At 36.3% G+C, this 20,569-nt stretch overlaps 2 protein-coding genes across 3 annotated transcripts in view; one reads left to right on the top strand and one right to left on the bottom strand.

Annotated features, from left to right (window-relative positions):
- The window catches only part of ACAD11 (acyl-CoA dehydrogenase family member 11), a 103,946-nt gene that overhangs the window by 57,363 nt on the left and 26,014 nt on the right, over positions 1 to 20,569 (top strand). For both annotated transcript variants that reach the window (XM_036851125.1, XM_036851126.1), the window contains one exon: positions 1,054 to 1,152. In XM_036851125.1, coding sequence (XP_036707020.1) covers positions 1,054 to 1,152 — 99 coding nt within the window. The remainder of the gene's footprint in view (positions 1 to 1,053; positions 1,153 to 20,569) is intronic.
- Positions 1,835 to 5,984, bottom strand: ACKR4 (atypical chemokine receptor 4). Its single transcript, XM_036851127.1, has 2 exons — positions 5,580 to 5,984; positions 1,835 to 3,382 (listed from the first exon to the last, which is right to left on the bottom strand). Exon 2 carries the CDS (start codon positions 3,371 to 3,373, stop codon positions 2,321 to 2,323), a length of 1,053 nt encoding a protein of 350 aa, XP_036707022.1. The 5' UTR covers positions 3,374 to 3,382; positions 5,580 to 5,984; the 3' UTR covers positions 1,835 to 2,320.

Below are 20,569 nucleotides of genomic sequence, written 5' to 3'. Positions count from 1 at the left end.
GTCTACAAAGCTCTAATTAATTACAAAATAAGTAGAGTACACACCTCCTTTTCTAAAGAAAGAGGGTCTCTAGTTTCAGAAAGAGAACACATAAAATATCTTAAGGATCCATTCAAAAGAGCAGCACATTAACAAGTGCAGATTACTATGATTGAGAGCTAGGCTATAAGTTCTAAAATGCAATGCAGTAAAGCAGTCTTGTAAAAGTGTCCTGTGGAAAACTTTCTGAAGACATTAAGTGTTGAGCAAGCTTTATAGAATGCAAAATAAATAGATTGGTGAAAGCATTCCTGATGGAATTTGCAAGGCACAGTTAGAAGTTGTTTAAGATACTACAGAAATAGAGTCACAGATGTCAAAAACAAATTTATGGTTACCGAGGGGGAAAGCGGGGGAGGGAGGGGGGAGATAAATTGGGAGATTAGGATTAACATATACACACTACTATATATAAAACAGATAACTGCTGAGAACCTACTGTATAGCACAGGGAACTCTACTCAATACTCTGTAATGACCTATATGGGAAAAGAATCTAAAAAAGAGTGGATATATGATTCACTTTTCTGTACAGCAGAAACTAACACAACATTGTAAATCAACTATACTCCAATAAAAATTAATTTAAAAAAAAAGAAGTTGTTTAAGATACTAAACCTATGGTGGGGAAAGCTGGCTTGCAAATATGTAGTACAGATTTTCATTGTGGGAAGTAAAGAACGATGTTTTTAATGCACGTTTGATGATTGGAGAAAAGATTGAGTTGTATCCCAAGTCATATATCACTGAGAATGCCAAGAACATAATTCGCATAGTTGATCTATCTGAGTTGTTCTAAATACTTCATTTATTCATTCATTCTTCCAATGCACATTTATCGAATACCTACTATGTGTAGGTTGTAGGAGAACCAGGGGGAATGGGGGAAGGGTAGGAAGATGAAAAAGACAAAGATGCCTCTGTCCTCAAAGAGTTCACATTTCTTTAACTAAGTGTCTTTTGTAAACTAATGGTATCTGCCTGCCTGTAAATTCAGCCTTTGCTTATTTATAGAGCCCGATGTAGCTTCAAGTGATGCCACAAATATTGAATGTAGCATCCAGCAAGATGGAGATAGCTATGTAATTAACGGCAAGAAATGGTGGTGCAGTGGTGAGTATTCTATTGATTCTTCATGCCAGATGCTGTGCTAGAATAATAAGATACATAGTTATTCATTTCATAACCACAGTTCTTTAAATTCTGCCTTTGAAAGCATTTTCAAATTTACAAATACTTGATAAAAAGTAATTTTAAAACAACGTCTTGACTAGGCGATGTTTATTTAAGATCAGAAAACGTCTTTTTTTTACAGTTTGTGAGAGAAAAAATTTATATTAGTGCACACTATTTTTGACCATTGTTATTTCTATCAAAATTAAATTTTAATAGGGGCATATTACATGGACTATAATAATTTATATATAATTGTTTTTAAAGAGATAAGCAGTCCAAATTATTAAAAATAATTTATTGTGGTACATATTTTCATTGTTTAAAAATACAAGTATTTAAGTGAAAAATAAGAGTCTTTAGACATAGAAAAATATATTATTTAGTCAACCCTCAGTAATAGACTCACGTAAATGGATGAGCCCTTTAGGCAGTTATAAAAATTGAAACCTAGATAAATGTGATTGTCTGAGGATTGCTTCTAGAGTATAAATGATAAATCTAACAGGATAACCAGCTTATAACTAAAGAAAGTTGACATCATAAAAGCAAATTACATATTTAGAAACTTACCAGTAATATAGTACAATAGCCAGAAAAGCATTTTATGTTTTTGTTTTTGTTTTTGTTTTTTGATTGCCAATTGTTATTTTTTCTGGAGTTTTATGAAATCTCTTACAAATTAAGAAACAAGAAAAAGAAAAAGACATTAAATTTTGCTGTATAGCTATTCAAGTACTAAAATTATGCAGGGAAATTGTTCTTATATTAAAATTTAGATAATTTAAAATAATTATAAATGCCCCTTAATTTAAATTTCTTTAATAATCTGTTTTAGATGACCTAAATTATAGTGTTTTTCTTATGTATGACTGTTACTACTATTTTCCTATATTGTTAATTTTAATTTCCATGTTTTATGCATTTACTTTTTGTTTCCTCTTTTTCTTGGCTTCTACCCCACTCCCCTTCCCCACTCTAACCTCTTCTTTGTTATAAGTTGCCACCACAGTGTTTGAGATTTGAATTTCAGAAAAATGCAGATGTTTTATCTGAGGGAGAAGCCTCATTCATGTGTATCGAAGCAAGAGACAGAGCAGTTTTATATTTAAATGCTGAAAGTACTGGTTGGCTCTGTAACATCTTCAGAATCGAAAGGAATCTCCTCCACATTTTGTCTTTGTCTTCTCCAGGACCCATATTTCTTGGCAACTTTCATGATGTAGTTTTTAAAAGAGTTTCCCATAAAAACATACAGGACCGGGTTGAGGCAGCTGTGAAAGAGTGCAATGCTCTCTGTGATTTGGATGGCAACATCCATACGTTTGCTCATGTCGCAGTTGGTGATCAGGGAGTAGATGACATCTATGGCTTGGCAAAACTTGACAATGTTATAAGGCAGCTGAGTGACAAGGAAAACTATGACCACTGTGAGCAGAACTTTGAGGGGCCGAGATTTTGTAATGTTTGGCATCTTGATGAGTGTCTTTGCCGTGATGAAGTAGCACACTGCCATAATAAGAAAGGGTATTACAAATCCAACGCAGATTTCCAGCATTTGAATTGATGCTTTCATTGATGTTCCTAGGTGGTGTGGAAAGATGGGAATGCACCTAGCCTTGTGATTTACTGTATAAAAAACCAGCTGAGGTATACTCAGCAAGATGGCAGCCATCCAGACACAGAAACAGATGAGCCGGCATTGTTTTTGCACTCCCAATTGACTGGGGGCTTTAGTTACTGCCCAATATCTGTCTATGCTGATACAAGCCAGAAACTGCATTCCAGAGACAAAGTTGACTGTGTACAAGGCTGAAGTGACTTTGCACATGATTTTCCCTAAAACCCACCCATGAACTGCATTAACTGCCCAAAAAGGCAGAGTGAATAGAAGGAGTAAATCTGCCACTGCCAAATTCAGGATGTACACATCTGTTTTGGTTCGCCGCTTTTTGTAATGGGCATAAATCGCCACTATTATGGAATTGCCTGCAAGTCCAATGATGAAAGCTATTGTGAAGAAGGCAGGCAGGAAAACTTTTGCAAATTTTCTGACCTCTTCTTTTATACAGATCACTTCATACTGACTATAGTCATGAGTGTCATTCATTTCATTTTCCTCATAATAGTAATCTGTTGACTGGTTGTGTTCCAAAGCCATGGCTCCAATCTAAATGGCAAAAAGAATACAGGATATTTATTTTAATATTGCTTAAGTGGAAACGCTTTTGATCTAGCATATGTTTTATTCTTTTATTAGAGAACAGATTGTTGCCATAACATATGTGAGCCTGAATCTGCCACTCTTTGAAACTCTTTATTGGAAGCCACGTTGGAATATAACCCCAAGAGTAGTTTTTCATCCCTTGTTTTTACAAGTCTGTGTACAGGAGCTGGGATTTACAGAGGGAAGATAAAAATAATACCCTGGGGAATTTTATTAATCATTAAACCCTGTAACTTTTACATATACAACTTTGTGATTCTTACACAGTATATTGACAATAAATTAAATTTTAAAATTAAAGTAATTTTATTTATTTAAAATAAATATTATTTTTATTTATTTATGAATTTATTTTAAAATAAGTTAAATATATTATCTCAGCATTTTACTTAATTTTACTGGTTGGCTTTTATAAAACAAAGTCTCCTCTAGTTAGCTTCCCTCCAAAACCTGTCACTACATGCTGATTGTAAACTACTATTTGGTAGCACTGTTGTTCCACTAGTCACCTAAGCCTTCAGCCTGTACCATCCTTGATTTATCTCTTATCTTCATCCCTGATTTCCAGTCAGCCCCTAAATTCTGATTTTACCTCCCCAATAGGTCTCAAATCTGTCTCTTCCTTTTAATCTGTGCTCCTTGACACATCCACACAATTCGACCATCATTATTACCTGGCCTATTACAATATCTTCCCAACTGGCATCCTACTGTTCTTATTCCTCCTTACCACCTCCTTGTCAAAACATTTTTCTTACTGCCATCAGAGTGCTCTCTCTCTAAAATGTCAATCCATCATTGCTGCTTATTAGCTCCTCACCTGAAAGACACATCTCTTCATCTGAAAGATACAATCTAAGCTCCTTACCATGACACCCAAGGCTCCTTCCATAATGTTGTCCTACCCATGGTTCCTGCTACATCCCTCTACTGTGCACCCTGCACGGTAGACAGTAACAATACTGATTTGCCAGCGATTTTCTGGCACACACCATGCTGCAGCACATGTCTACATCATTACTCATTCTGTTCTTTTATCTGAGGGACTATTTCCTGCCCTTCCCTTGAAGGGCCAGTTCCTACCCAGTTAACTTAGATGTCACCTCTCCAGAAGACTTTCCCGATCCAATAACTGTATCTGCATATCTCTCAGAGAACTGACCCCATCCTATGGAAGACATGTTTCTCAGACTACCTTTTCGCTCTGTGCTCTAAGTTCCCTAAGACTATGACCTCTTGGATTTATGTTTATAATTAATACCCAAAGAGAGTGCCTGGCACACTCTAGGTGCCCAGCAAATATTTGTCAAACTAAAGGTTTTACCAATAGGTATAAAGCTATTACTCTAGAATGGAAAGATGATACTCCAGGAATCTCATGTCTCTTCATTAAGTTATTCTACTCTACTGGCTATTAACACCCTGTAGTATTAAGATAGGCTTGCACAGAATTCACAAGTTTTAAAATATATGTAATAATAACTTTCAGTGTTTTTATTATAATGCTGAGTTTTGTTATGCTTTTTCCTTAGACCTTCTGTCTCCCTTTATCCTTAAAGTTATTTGAAAAGTTCCAATCTGGAAGACTACTCTAGTCTTCGTTTTCTTATATGTTAATTATTAATACGGTAGGAACTTTGTTCTTTCCTTCTCTTTTATCACACAAATCTTGAACCTGGTGATAAGGTATAATATGGCCAAACAGTATAAGATATTAAGGAAAGATATTTTAAAAGAATTAATCATACTAAAAATATGAGTAAATAAGAGTAGGAATGGAAACTATTTGCAGAAGTGATCCTTCTGGCAGAAACATAGAAACACATTTAAATGCCTTTGTAATTATCATAAGAATAAAAAAATTCAACAATAAAACAAAGCAGGAAAAAATGATATAGCAAAACCTATTATTAACAAAGTTTTATAAGCAAGTAATGGTATTAAAATAATATTTTCTTCCTGCTATATTCATATTTTTGTTTTAAGGTTAACATGTATAACTGTTTTCAAATAGCTCTTTTTTGCACATGTAAACTTTTATGCATCAAGACTCCCTCTATATACATAAATATACCAAACCTTTGGGCTTAAAAAAAAATCATATAAAAGTCTGAATGAAAAAAGAAAGAAAAAAACCAACCTGTTTCTGTCGGCAGACAGGAGCAGTCTTGAGTGCAGAGAGTAAGATAGAATGACCTCTCTAACTCAGCATACTTTTATTTTCGTTTTATACCCCGCCTTTGTCTTACATCCAGTAAGGCTTTCGGGAAATTTAACCTTGTGAGCACTTGATCTTTTATTTTATGTATAACCATCCTGTGAACTCAAATCCAAGTTCTTAAGTGTCCTAGGTTACAAACTTGAAGGAATTCAATCTCGTTTCAAAAACTACAGACCTTTCGAAGTTTCCACTTAGCCAAAGGGAACAGGAACGTGCCTGCAGCTGAGGTACTGACTGCCAAACCAAAAGAATTCACCAGAGCGCCTCAGGGCAGCTAACAAGTATTTACTTGTAGGTAGCATCTAGACAAATACTCTCTAAAATTATTTTGTCTAGGAAAGAAAACAAAAATGATTGTAACCTAGAAAGTTATCTTTTTGAAGACTAAATTATCAAAAACTAAATTCTAAGTAACCATTAGGCATTTATAGTAGAATTAAAATTTTTATACCACATCATTTTGTATTTTGCTTAAGCTATGAGACTCCCCTTGGCCTCACTGTACTCCTTATCTGTCCTTGACCCCAGAGTATGCCTTTCCCCACGACTTTAAATTCTTGTGCCTTCCTGTAATCTTCTTCAATGACCAGCTACAAACTTTCAAAATCCTTCTGTCTGAAAAGGCTATCTCCGGCTATCTCCCCCTCCCCCTACTTCCAAACAAATGAAAGTTAGAGAAAGAAGAGAAATGTATGCAGATTTAACCCTTGGCCTTGACTCTCCTCACATTTGCATAACAGTTCCCTTATTTACTTTCTCTAGGCTCAGTCTCCCCCTTCAGAAGTTATTTCAGACCAATGCCTTTTTTTCTCCAAGCAATTGATCTAACTTTCCTGTTGATTCACAGAAAAGAGACTCTAGAGCACTGGGGCCTTCATCTTCCCACAGTATGTGTCTGGGGGTACAGCCAACTTCTCCTCCTTGTTATCCACCAGTCTTTGAGAAGAGTTATTTGCATGCCGCTAAACCACCTCACCAAGAAAAAAGTGCCTGACCAAATGTAAAATAGATAGCTAGTGGGAAGCAGCCGCATAGCACAGGAAGATCAGCTCAGTGCTTTGTGACCACCTAGAGGGGTGGGATAGGGAGGGTGGGAGGGAGGGAGACTCAAGAAGGAAGAGATATGGGGATATATGTATATGTATAAGTGATTCACTTTGTTATACAGCAGAAACTAACACACCATTGTAAAGCAATTATACTCCAATAAAGATGTTAAATAAATAAATAAATAAAACACTTGCAAATTGCAAAAAAAAAAAGAAAAAAGTGCCTGGATTTGTAGTGTTAGATATTTTCCATGGTGTAAACACTCCCACCATGGCCAATTTCAGCTACCAATGTGAAGTAACTGAGGGCAAAGTTGCTGAGAGATGAGCATATCAGCCTTCCTTAGCAGATTCTAGCGCAATGCTTCCAAAAGAGGCATCTCTTCTCCTTACCATGGCTGATCATTACTCTGATCTCTTACTGCTTTCTGAGGGATACTGCTCTTAAATTTATCCCTGCCCTCTCTAGACTCTCTGGTCTTTTGCCTTCTCTTACCTCTTATTCTTCTCTATCTTATGTATTTTGGGGGCAGGAGGAAGCAAACAAGCAACCTTCCACTAAATTCTTAGAATGGCCTACCCTCCATCCCTCATTGCCTCTCTGACTTATTTCCTTCTCCTCCCCTTTGCTTGCTTATTCTGCCACACCAACCTCCTTGCTGTTTTGAAATGTGCTAAGCACATTCCTTCTTAGGGCTTTTGTACTGGCTCTTGTATCTGCCTGGAATGTGCTTCCTTTTAATACTTGCAAGGCTCACTCCCTCATGTATTTCGAGTCTTTGTCCAATCACCACCTCCTCACTGAGGCAACCCGTGACTATTATATTTAAAATATCCTTCACAAACAAAACAAATGAACAAACATAACAAAACAGAAACAGAGTTATAGATACAGAGAACAAACTGATGGTTGCCAGGTGGGAGTGGGATGGGGGAGGAAAGAAATAGGTAAGGGAGATTAAAAGATTACAAACTCTTAAAAAGAGATTACAGGGCTTCCCCCGTGGTGCAGTGGTTAAGAATCTGCCTGCCAATGCAGGAGACACGGGTTCAAGCCCAGGTCTGGGAAGAACCCATATGCCTCGGAGCAACTAAGCCCACATGCCTCGGAGCAGCTAAGCCCACATGCCACAACTACTGAGCCTGTGCTCTAGAGCCGGAGCTCTGCAACAAGAAAAGCCACAGCAATGAGAAGCCCGTGGGCACCGCAACGAAGAGTAGCCCCTGCTTGCCTGAAAACCCAATGCAGCCAAAATAAATAAATAAAATAAATAAATGTATTAAAAAAAATACATCTTTGTTGATATGTATACATTTAATACATTATTCCATAGCGTGCACCAAATTTTCAAAAAAAAAAAAAAAGGACTACAAACTTCCAGTTGCAAAGTAAATGAGTCATGGGGATGAAATGTATAGTGTGAGGAATATAGCCAATAACTAAGTAATATCTTTGTATGTTGACATATCATAACTAGATTTATCATAGTGGTCAGTTTAAAATGTTTAGAAATATCCAGTCACTGTGTCGTGTAACAGGAACTAACATAGTGTTGTACGTCAATTGTACTTCAAAAACAAAACATAAAAAAAAGAGATCAGATATGTGGTTGCAAGAGGCAGGTGGAAGGGGAAGGGAATTGGATGAAGGTGGTCAAAAAAGGTACAAACTTCCAGTTATAAGATAAATAAGTAGTAGGGATGTAATGTACAACATAATAAGTAGAATTAACACTGATGTATGTTATATATGGAAGGTGTTAAGAGAGTAAACCCTAAGAGTTCTCATCACAAGGAAGAAAATATTTTTCTATTTCTTTCATTTTGTATCTGTGTGAGATGATGGATGTTCACCAAACTTATTGTGATAATCATTTCATGATGTATGTAAGTCAAACTTATACAGAGCTGTATGTCAATTATATCTCAATAAAACAGAAGGCAAAAATTAAATAAATTAATTAAACTAAGTACCCTTCACCTGCCTATACTCCCAATCAACCTTACCCATAGCACTTTTCATGTGCTAATGTACCATATCATTTATATTGTGTTTGGTGTCTAATGTATCTCGCCCTGTATTAGAATATAAGCTTCATCAGATTAGGGACTTTTGTATGATTTGTTCATATATAAATATATAGAATAGTGCCTGACACATAGTAGATACTCAATAAATATTTTGAATTAATAAATAATTCTACTTTCCCTTCTGATTATTGTCCCATTTTACTTGCCCTTGATGCTGTAGTTCTTTAATGACTAATTAAATTTATGAATGAATGAATCAGTCAATCAATCAACCAATCAATCAGTGCTTAAGTAACTTATCTTCCACAGACTTATAAATTTAGCAATGCAGCTGGAATTTTATTTTATTTATTTATTTTTAAATACATTTATTTATTTATTTATTTTTGGCTGTGTTGGGTCTTCGTTTCTGTGCAAGGGCTCTCTTCAGTTGCAGCGAGCGGGGACCACTCTTCATCACGGTGCACGGGCCTCTCACTATCGCGGCCTCTGTTGTTGCGGAGCACAGGCTCCAGACGCGCAGGCTCAGTAGTTGTGGCTCACGGGCCCAGTCGCCCCGCGGCACGTGGGATCCTCCCAGACCAGGGCTCAAACCCGTGTCCCCTGCATTGGCAGGCATTGGCTGGAATTTTAGATCCAGATCTTTAGTCTTAGACAATTTCTACTTTTTCATACTATCTCTTATGCATATGTATAATTCCATGATGTCATCTATTATAGAATTTTGATACATATTTATAGATATTTAAAAGTATCCGTCCTTTTCCTTCATTTCCTCCCCCATGTACTTTCAACCACGTACTTTCTTGTAAATAGGATTCCCTTCTTGTAAATCAGTTGTAAAGCTATAATCTTTACATCTTTTCAATTCGGTCATTATTTTTGCTAATTCAAACACATACCCAGCCCTTGGGGCATAAAGGATCTCAGGATCAAGCTTCTTCTGGTAGTATATAGTGAGTCACACCTGTGTATGAAACATGGTGAAACTAGCTCACTGACTGACCTTTTCCTATATTTTCCTCCTCAACAGAACTAGAAGAGGTGTTTTAATAGGGAATACTTGACAACATTTGGAAGTCAATCATAAAGCTTGGAGGATAGGGAAAGGCATCACTTACCTTAGGCAACTCTTCAGAGTATTTACTTGATGCTTCTTTAGCGCCTTTTTTTTTGTACCTCTCTTCCACCATAAGTTGATTCCAACTGGCTTCTCACCATAAATTGTCTCTCACCCTTCCTCACCGGTCCTAACATAGCAATGTCCCTTGTTCCTGTAGAATCTCTCTCTCCACACCCATTTCTCATCTTCCTCTTCTAGTGCCATTTTTCTCAGTATTAGGTGCTTGGGAAGCAATCTGACTAAACTATATTTTACATTTTCACTGAAAATGTCTTCGATATTGAGATATAAATTGAGCATTATTTAATAATCTTATGATTACTCTTTAGTGTCCATACTACGTATTGAATTCATATTGTATATGAGTTTTTCATTTAGCATTTTTGCTTAAGCATTTTCATGTTATTCAAACTCACTATAAATGACATTTTTCATAGCTAAATAATATTTTATGTGGATTATCATAATTTGACTTACCATTCAACTGCTATAGGACTTTTTGAATGTTCCAGTGTTTTGCTATTACAAATAATGTTATAGAGAGCATCTTTGTAGATATGGTAGGAAACTGCACTTAATCTAATCTTACTGAGGGATGTTGAAGAATGGGAGTAACCATGTATAACTATCCGTTTTCTTATTACACTAAAGATAGCATTCTGTAGAGTAATCTTAGAGTTCTTTCAGTTAAGTGCATAGAAATCTTCCTTATTCTTTTTAGAAGGGTTCCATTATGTGGACATACCATATAATAGTCTCCTATTGATGGATATTGATTTACGCCCAATTCTTTGCAAGTATAAACAATACTGCTACAGTTAATAATCTACATCTGTCAGTTCATTCAGAAGCAGCTATATCTGTAGGATAAATCCCAGAAGTTGAATTGGTGGATCAAAGGATAAACGAATCTGTAATTTTGATGGATATTGCCAAATTGTACTCCATAGGGATGGTGTTACTTTGCACTTTCACCAATAATATATGGAAGTGTCTATTTCCCTAGAACATTGCCAGTTGAATGTGTTATTCCACTACCATCTTGCTGTCTTAAATGACTTGTAACAGATTCAGTACCCTTCCCCTGCCCTTGCCAGCTATGTGTGAGATATTTTCCCTAAATTGTTTTTTGCTTTAATTTTGTTTCTTACTGTACAATAATTTTATACAGATAAACCAGTCAATCTTTTTCCTTTGATTTCTTTCTTTTTTTTTTTTTTGGCTGCGTGCAGGGATTGAAGCCGGGACCTTGGCAGTGAGAGCTCAGAGTCCTAACCGCTGGACTGCCAGGGAATTCCCACATTTATTATTTTTGAGGCTTAAAATTTCTTTCCCATCCAGAGATTTCAGAGATACTAAATTGCTTTTTCTTCTAGTTTTTTTAATGTCTTTTTATATAAATACATTTATTTATTTATTTATTTTTGGCTGGGTTGGGTCTTCGTTGCTGTGCGTGGGCTTCTCACTGCGGTGGCTTCTCTTTTTAGCACGGGCTCTAGGCATGTGGGCTTCAGTAGTTGTGGTGCGTGGGCTTCAGTAGTTGTGGCTCGCGGTCTTTAGAGCACAGGCTCAGTAGTTGCGGCACAAAGGCTTTGTTGCTCTGCAGCATGTAGGCTCTTCCTGGACCAGGGTTTGAACCCATGTCCCATGCATTGGCAGGCGGATTCTTAACCACTGCACCACCGGGGAAGCCCTTTAATGTCTTAATTATTTAAATTATTTTTGAATTTTCAATTCTGATCTATTTGGACCTGATTTTGATCCAACTATATTTTGTAATAGTGACAGCATGTAACATTTATTGAATACTTATTAAATGTAAACCTTCCTAGCAGTAGAGTAAGTGAATTTCAAAGGTTGTTTCCCCTATTAATAATAGCACATATTCCAAGGGCACACATGAGATTGTTTTTTTTCTTAACCGAATGATAAACTTTTTTTTTAACAAGTGGAAATTTCATTGTAAAATGTTACTTAACTCATATTGGTTTTTTATTCATATTTGAATTAAAGCTAAGTATTAATATTAATGCTAAGACCAAATGAAGTTTAAGTATTTCACCTCAGAAGTTCAATGTTGGTAGAAGAAATAACCTTCAGACTTTGTACATGGCTAACTGCACTTCATATTATATTATTGTTTATATCACTTTTTTTATTGTTACAGACCATATCCATATCCAATAGTCATGTTTTTCTCCACCTGTCATCTTTCCTTGTGTTAGAGAATGATTTTGTTTGATTGATAACCATGTGGTTGTAAGAGCCTGTGAAATTAAAACTCATCAGCAAATATCAGTAAAATGTCCTTTTCAGCCTGACTTAATCCTGGCATTTGAACAGTCTTGAAATACCACAGAGTCTGGATTAAAAACAAAATTATTTTATCTATGCCATCTGTTTTCATTCATGAAGGCCTGTGACACAGCAGATATATTTAGATGTTTTCTGGTCTATTCAGATTTCCTTTAATATATTTAATTTATGACATTTGGTATCCTGTTCATTAACTAAAATAACATGAGAGCATAAACTTCCTTTAGAAGAAGGACATTTCTGTTGCTGCACCTGCCAAATTATGCTTGTAGCTAAGATGAGATGATATATTTGTGAGAGAGTTTTCCCATTTTCTGAAACACCAAGGTTAAATCAAAATATTTCAAAATTTACAGCTTATATATTCACCCTTACTTTCTCTACTTAATGACCCCAAAAAGGAGAGCCAATTTAGAAGGTTTATCTTTTTAGAATCTGAATTGTTTTCCATATTAGATTGAGCAAAGCAGAATTAAAGAATTATTTGCCTCGTTTCTTGAATTTCTTCAAAATTTACCTGATATCTGAAATCTGTTGGGCACTTACATAAAGCTGTGGCAACAATTTTTTATGATAGAAAGAGCAAGACAAGAAATACTATTGGGAAATATTAGAGAGAAATATAGAATTGGAAAAAGATGGCTTTCAGTTAGGGTTTGAGGGAATTGTAGAGAAGATTTTACTTTTGAAGGATTCAGCTTCTGTTTATCTAGAATTAAAATCCATGAAACCTTAAAATATTTACCCAAAATATTCTTGATTACCAGGATAGAAAGTAAACAAAGAAAAGATCTGTAATGAAAATGAACCCCAAGTCATACCATTATGTCCTAATCTGATTTTCAGAAGTACACCCACCAAGGAAACAATGTGTTATATGGGGCAAGTGGCCTGACTCTTCAACCTAAGGGCCTCAAGTCTTCCTATGAGTAAAAGCTCAAAAACCCCAAGTAGAAAAATATCCAGTTGAAAAATTAGAAGTAAGCCTTTCTGGAAAAGACTCTTTTCTCAATAATTTCTAGCTAAGAATCAAAGCATGATTACATATTATTGCAGAGCCAGGACCAATCAAGGGTAAAAAAAATTCCCCCAGCCCAGTGTTTTCAGATAAGAAATTTCAGTTAAGATCCACAGTGTAATTTAAGTATTATCATCTACCATTTGAATCATCCTAATGATCTTCGGGTTGATCCTCAGATTTGTGGAATTCATTTTATATGTATTAACACCTATAAAAATCAGAAGGACACACTGTTGTAAAAGTAACTAAACACAATTTGGAAAGTCAGACATGGTTCAATAAATGAGGATAGTCAAGTGGGCTCAACATCTAGAGTATAACATCTTAGATTTTTAAAACAATTTTGAAATATGTGAATGGGGAAATCTTTTCTCATTAAAATCTGGAAGATGTAGCAGCTGAAACATCCTTCTTATAAAAAGTTCTTTCAGAACTGATTGAAAAGTAGATTCCATTAAATTTGGAGAAACCCAAATTAGATCATTGGTTTTAAAACAATTGCATTTTAATCTTTTTTCTTTTTGCCCTGAATATCAATTTCTTTATTCGTCCAATAATTTGTTTTCCAATACCTCTTATATATGTATATCATTTCACACAAGTGAAACTCTGTTGGAAAAATTTTTTTAAGTGGGAATTGACACATATATTTTTAAAATTTTTATTGGAGTATAGTTGCCTTACAATATTGTGTTAGTTTCTATTGTACAACAAAGTGAATCAGCTATACGTATACATATATACCCTCTTTTATGGATTTCCTTCCCATTTAGGTCACCACAGAGCATTGAGTAGAATTCCCTGTGCTATACAGTAGGTTCTCATTAGTTATCTATGCATTTTAATCTTAACTGTATTTTACTTTACATGTGTACTTCACAATACAGAATAATTGAGGGGAATAGAATTGTTAGCTCTTGGTTTTATTGGTTTAAAATTTTTAGAGCTTCTAAGATTCCTAATTCTGCTTCCTAAATCATATTTTGAGGTGATCATTGCATTTCTTTTTTTTTTTTAAACATCTTTATTGGAGTATAATTGCTTTACAATGGTGTATTAATTTCTGCTTTATAACAAAGTGAATATGTTATACATATACATATATCCCCATATCTCTTCCCTCTTGTGTCTCCCTCCTTCCCACCCTCCCTATCCCACCCATCTAGGTGGTCACAAAGCACAGACCTGATCTCCCTGTGCTATGCAGCTTCTTCCCACTAGCTATCTATTTTACATTTGGTAGTGTATATAGACCATTGCATTTCTAAAACTTCAACTGACACTAATGATAGGTACATGATGCAAAAAACCATCACACTGGATAAGTGAAGACCTGGTTTTGGCAAAGTTTAAAGGAGAGAACTCTAGGGGAGTACCACGTCTAGTGTGATGGAAAAAGCACCTAAAATTGACCTTCTCACAGATAACAAATAAAAACCTACAAAAAATAACTACTGGGGCTTCCCTGGTGGCGCAGTGGTTGAGAATCTGCCTACCAATGCAGGGAACACGGGTTTGAGCCCTGGTCTGGGAAGATCCCACATGCCGTGGAACAACTGGGCCTGTGAGCCACAACTACTGAGCCTGCGCATCTGGAGCCTGTGCTCCGCAACAAGAGAGGCCGCGATAGTGAGAGGCCCGCGCGCCGCAATGAAGAGTGGCCCCCGCTCGCGGCAACTAGAGAAAGCCCTTGCATAGAAACGAAGACCCAACACAGCCAAAAATAAATTAATTAATTAATTAAAAAAAAAAAAAAAACTACCTGAAGAGTCTGGGGAGTGACCAAAGATAGGCTGATTTTGTAGCAGAGTCAGAATTTGGAAGACGAGACAGGAGCTAGGTCTCATTTTAAGGCTTTGGCCTAGGGACTTCCCTGGTGGTGCAGTGGTTAAGAATCCACCTGCCAATGCAGGGAACACGGGTTCAAGCCCTGGTCTGGGAAGATCCCACATGCCGTGGAGCAACTAAGCCCATGCACCACAACTACTGAGCCTGTGCTCTAGAGCCCACGAGCCACAACTACTGAATCCCGTGCACCTAGAGCCCATGCTCCACAACAAGAGAAGCCACCGCAAAGTGAAGCCTGCACACTGCAATGAAGAGTAGCCCCCGCTTGCTGCAACTAGAGAAAGCCCACACGCAGCACACGAAGACCCAATGCGGCCAAAAAAAAAAAAGGCTTTGGCCTAAGTACACAATGTGGTGTGAGAATGCTGAAGCTTCTCTAGATAACTCGGGTCTTTGTGTACTAAGGAACCAGAGGAGAGTGTCTGGGGCAGCCATCACTCCCAGAAAATGATAGAATAGGGTGGGATTCCAGGAAAGGAGAAACCTGGAAAAAGCGAGCTCTATTTCATGTGTAAACTTTGCCCAAGTCTCTGGCTTACTCGTGAACCAAAGTGATTCACAGGGCAGACTCAAAGCACCTTGCAGCTAAATAAAAAGAGCTAAACTGAAATGTGACCTCCCATTCACCTTAATTGAGACAGACTCTGAAGTTTGACTCTACTTAAGTTAATTGCCCTATAAAACAAAAAACATTAATGCTTTTCGAGAGATAGAACAGAATCTAGAGTCTTCAAAACAAAGGAATCATAATGTCCAGAATACAATCTAAAATTACTCATGAAATGAAGAACCAGGAAAACATGATCCACTTTCAAGGGGAAAGCCCAGCCCTCCAAATGACTCAGATGTTGGAATTATCAGGCAAGGACTTAAGACAGCTATTATAAATTTGCTCAGTGAGGTTAAGAAAAATAAAAAGAAAATATCAGAAGATAAATAGAAAACATGAAAAAGAACCAATTAGAAATATTAGAATTGAAAAGTAAAATATCTGAAAAAAATTCACTGTATGGGCTTAATAGCATAATGGAGATGACAGAGGAAAGAGTTAATGAACTTGAAGACAGACCATTAGGAATTATCCAATTTGAAGAAAAGATGGAAAGAAATGAACAGTCTTAGGAAACTGTGGGACAATATCAAAAGGTCTAAACTATGTGTACTTGGAGTTCCAGAAGAAGAGGCAAGAAGGAGAGATGGTCATTTAAAAGAAGAACATCTGTATAATGGAATATTATCCAGTGCTAAAAAGAAAGGAGCTACCAAGCCATGAAAAGACATGGAGAAACTTTAAATGCCTATTATTAAATGAAAAGGCTATGATTCCAACTATATGACATTCTGGAAAAGACAGAACTCTCTGGAGACAGTAAGAAGATCAGTCGTTGCCAGGGTTGGGGGTGGGGAGGGATGAGTAGGTGGAGCACAGAGGATTTTTAGGACAGTGAGATATATAATGATAGGTACATGTCATTATACCTTTGCCCAAACCCATAGAATGTACAACATCAAAAATGATCAGTAATGTGTGTACAGGTCTATGAAAATACTGTGGAATAAGCCCAGGAAGGATGGATAGTGTTGCAACGGGTCCTTCTGTAAGTAAAAACAATCAGAAAGCAGGCTTTAAATTCTCAAAGTGTGATGGGAACTTTTATCAAGTAACAGTCAATAGAAAGTTAAGAATCAGTCTTAGAGATTTATTCAATGCCAGTTCTTGCCATCATGTTTTTTCTGTTTTGTTTTGGTTTTTGTTTTTTTGGCTGCACTGTGCAATTTGCGGGATCTCAGTTCCCCAACCAGGGATTGAACCCAGGCCACTGGCAGTGAAAGCCCAGAATCCTAACCATTAGGCCATCAGGGAACTCCCTTCTTGCCATCATTTTGAAATTGATAAACTGGGCATAGTTCAGAAAGCAAACCTGATGCCTTTATGGGAGATGGAGCCACATTCGTGCTCTGCGTGGGTTCACTGCTGCAGGAAAACGTTATGTTTTCTCTTAAAGGCAAAATGCTTGTAGTTTTGCCTCTTTACTTTGTATTTACTTTTAAAGTTGCATTTGTTCACCTACCAGTGTATACAAAATCCTATATTTGGGATACTTTTTCTATAATAAAATGTTATCATTTAAAAAAAAAAAATAATGAACTATAATGTAAACTATGAACTTTGGGTGGTTATGAAGGCCAATGTAGGTTCATCACTTGTAAAAAGCGTACCACTCTGGTGGGCAGTATTGATAATGGGAGAAGCTATGTATGGAGGTGGGAAGGGGGATATGGGAAATCTCTGTAACTTCCCCTCAATTTTGCTATGAACCTAAAACTGCTCTAAAATTATATATATGTATATATATATAATATATATATTATATACAAAATTCTAGAAATCCTATATCTGCCATTTATTATTGGTTGGTATACAATAAGTATGTTTAACCTGAATTAAAGGCCTTTGTTATCTAATATCAATACACATACCACAGACTTTTCAAAGCATTGTAAAGTGTTCTACTGGGACAACATTTAATTTCTGTTATATTTGTGAAGATGCTTATGTTTTTCTTTTAACAAAAAGCAGATTTATTTCTTTTCAATATAAAACTTTTCTATTGAATTTTCTTTGAAGCAACTGGTAATAAGATTATGATGCAAAAGCACAGAAGGGTGGAGAAAATGGTCTTGCCCGTTATCTTATATATAATATGTCATATTTGTCTTAGTCCCAGGATAAGGTAATAAGTCATATATTTGGGAAAAAATAGGAGACAATTTTGCTTAACATATTTATTATGTGATTACAGTGTTGCATCAAATGGCCAATTTAATGCTGTTTTTTTAAAAATGTTCTGCTCCTGTCAGTTAAAAGTCTTCCTTCCCTTCCTTTCTAGTCATAGATAAAATCATATATGTATATATGATTGCAAGTTCTGACAATTCCTTTGGCTTTGGCCATGGAGAAAGCAGTCTTGTAATTCAAGCTCTAAATCAGTTTAAGGTGTTTCCTTATTCCACTACCAGCCTGGGGATGAACAGAATCACCCATTTTAGGCACACTGCCTCCCTCCCTTCCCCTCCTTTTCCCAGATGAAATCTATTTTTAGTGTTTTTATCATTTTAGGCATTTCATAAGGCAGAGGTGTGCATGTAGGATTTCTGGAGTTATGTATTATCACTTAGAAGAAGTGGGGAAATGCCACACTATATGCAGGAAATGGCTCCTCCACAGTCCAAAGATAAAACGTTCAGATTAAAGGGAGATTAGGAAAGAGAAAAAACATATTGCAGTTTATTCAGCAGGTCTCTCAGTTTCCTTCTCCGAATTAGAATCTACAGATTTATTCACAAGATAATAGGCTGGTTTTTTTTAAATTTTTTAAAAAAGTGGTAGTAGTTATTGTTATTCGATTAGAAATGGTAACAAATCTGAAAATATTTAAGAACATACTGTTTCCCATCCCTTCACACAACCATACCATACCCTAGAGAAGACTCCAGGTTTCTGTTTTTAGTTCTCTGGTTTCTGCTATAATTTTAGGTAAAATGTTTTTTTCTCTCTCCCAGTTTATTCATTTTAGACACTACTTATTGATTCCCCAATTTTATTAAGAACAGTTTCACTCATATGTATTATAACTTTCTGCCCTTTCATAATGTAGACATTTATTATTTCAATTTTTTGATTGATTACCTTTTACACTTTAGATGATACCTCTAAATTTCTCCTCTGCATCCCCATTCCACAGAATCTCTTCAAGCTCCTCTTTATAACCTAAAGTTACGTGAGTGCACCTACCCCTTTCTCTACCTTTTATTCTTCCCTTCCATATTTTACCTTATGTCAGCCACAGCTTCTACTTTTACATTGTCAGAATTACTAAAATGTATTTCTGTCTTGCAACCATAATCACTGTTGACCACAGAATGACTCTAAACTTTGAAAACCAACACTTACCTTATAGGACTATGCTAATATTTTTCAATGCTGGTCTGAGTAGTGTATTAGATAGATTTCTTGTCCTTCTCTAACTGATTCAATATAATATCACCTTGGCCAGTGTAAGGAGAGTGTTTCTAAGCATCAACATCAGTTAAAATAGTTTTACACTCTATGTATTACTTAAATTCATGCCATACTGTAGTTTCTTTTATATTTAGACCATGGTTCACTTGTACATTTACAAATTATTTTCCTGCAGTTTCTAATTGCCATTTCTCTTTCATTTCATTATTTGCTTTTATATCTCCTTCCCCTTATCCATCACACACACACGCGTGTGCACACACACAGACACACACCTTTAAATTGTAACTTTAATTCTATTGAGTTCTTTCTTTTCTGGAGACCTCTCTCCTGGAGTCTTTAGTCTTCCCATTCCAATCAGTTTTACAGTTTCTTTATTTTGGTCAGTCATTCTCTTTAATGCTGCAGACTCTTCACATACTACAGATCCTTGTTTTTCTATTCATACTTAAGAAAAAAGGAAGAGTAGCTGGTTGAGGTTTCCTTTGTTTTAACAGCTCTTTTCCAGCCATTTTTCTCTCCTGAGTAGCAGTTCCGCAAGGAAACTTTTGGTGGAGCTGGGCGGGGACTCACTTTAGAGTCTGCTGATGGGAAGCTAGCTTTCAAGCTACAGGCCCCCAGGTCTCAGAATGACTTTATTCAGTTTTTTTGTAACATACTCTATACTTTTCTCCCTCAGGCTAAGTGTCAGATACCTGCCTGTGAGAATGCCACCTGTTACATTTGCCCAACTATAAATACTGGACTAATCCCCCTTTGGTAGCCTCACTTCTCAGTCATAACTTCTGACTCCAGAGTCAGAACCCTCTCCCTTTGCAGTTCCTTACATCATTTGCTAGGCTCTGACTTCTCTGTGCATTTCATTGGTCAACTTGCCTCTATCTGTTCCCCAGATATTTATTGAAAGCTCTCATTTGTTGGTGACCACCAACACCCCTAATCCTGTTGCCTCACATTCCTTACTTCCTTTTCTGTTATGGTTATGCCTTCATTATACTTTTAGGTTTTTACTTCAGTGAGATCTCAGGAGCGATGGGAAATAAACACATATTTCTGCTATCTTGAATCTCTCCAAGTTGGTTTTAGAAAAGCTATCAATTCAGTTTCCGTTCTAAACTCTAGGAAATATTAGATTGTTTCCACTCTATAGTTTTCTCTGTTTATTTAGTATGTCCTCATATAGACTGAAAACACTGCAAGAGCTGTAGTTGTGCATTCTGTTTCATCCATTTCTTCTATAGAGCCAGAGATTCAATTGTAAGGAGTTTCAAAATTTCAGATGTAAGTGCCAATGTTTAAAGTAGACCCCTTTTCTCTAGTTTTTCTATTCATTTTTACCCTCTCTTCTCTTTCTTTACCTCTCCTTGCCTTGGTCTCTGTTTCTCAACTAATCATCTTTCTTCTAGTGCTGCTTCTTCACTATGTCCTTTACCCCAATCCCCTCAATCTATAGAGTTAAGGCATCTCTTTCCTCTGGGCCCTACCCTCCTTTACTCC

This window comes from Balaenoptera musculus, chromosome 4, assembly GCF_009873245.2.
Source record: "Balaenoptera musculus isolate JJ_BM4_2016_0621 chromosome 4, mBalMus1.pri.v3, whole genome shotgun sequence".
NCBI classification, from domain to species: Eukaryota; Metazoa; Chordata; class Mammalia; order Artiodactyla; family Balaenopteridae; genus Balaenoptera; species Balaenoptera musculus.
The sequence above is the reverse complement of the archived record's forward strand: the minus strand, read 5'-3'. Positions and strand labels throughout refer to the sequence as shown.

Excerpts from the sequence above, each read along its gene's own strand:
- ACKR4 (XM_036851127.1), bottom strand. The coding sequence starts at position 3,373 with ATGGCTTTGGAACACAACCAGTCAACAGATTACTATTATGAGGAAAAT.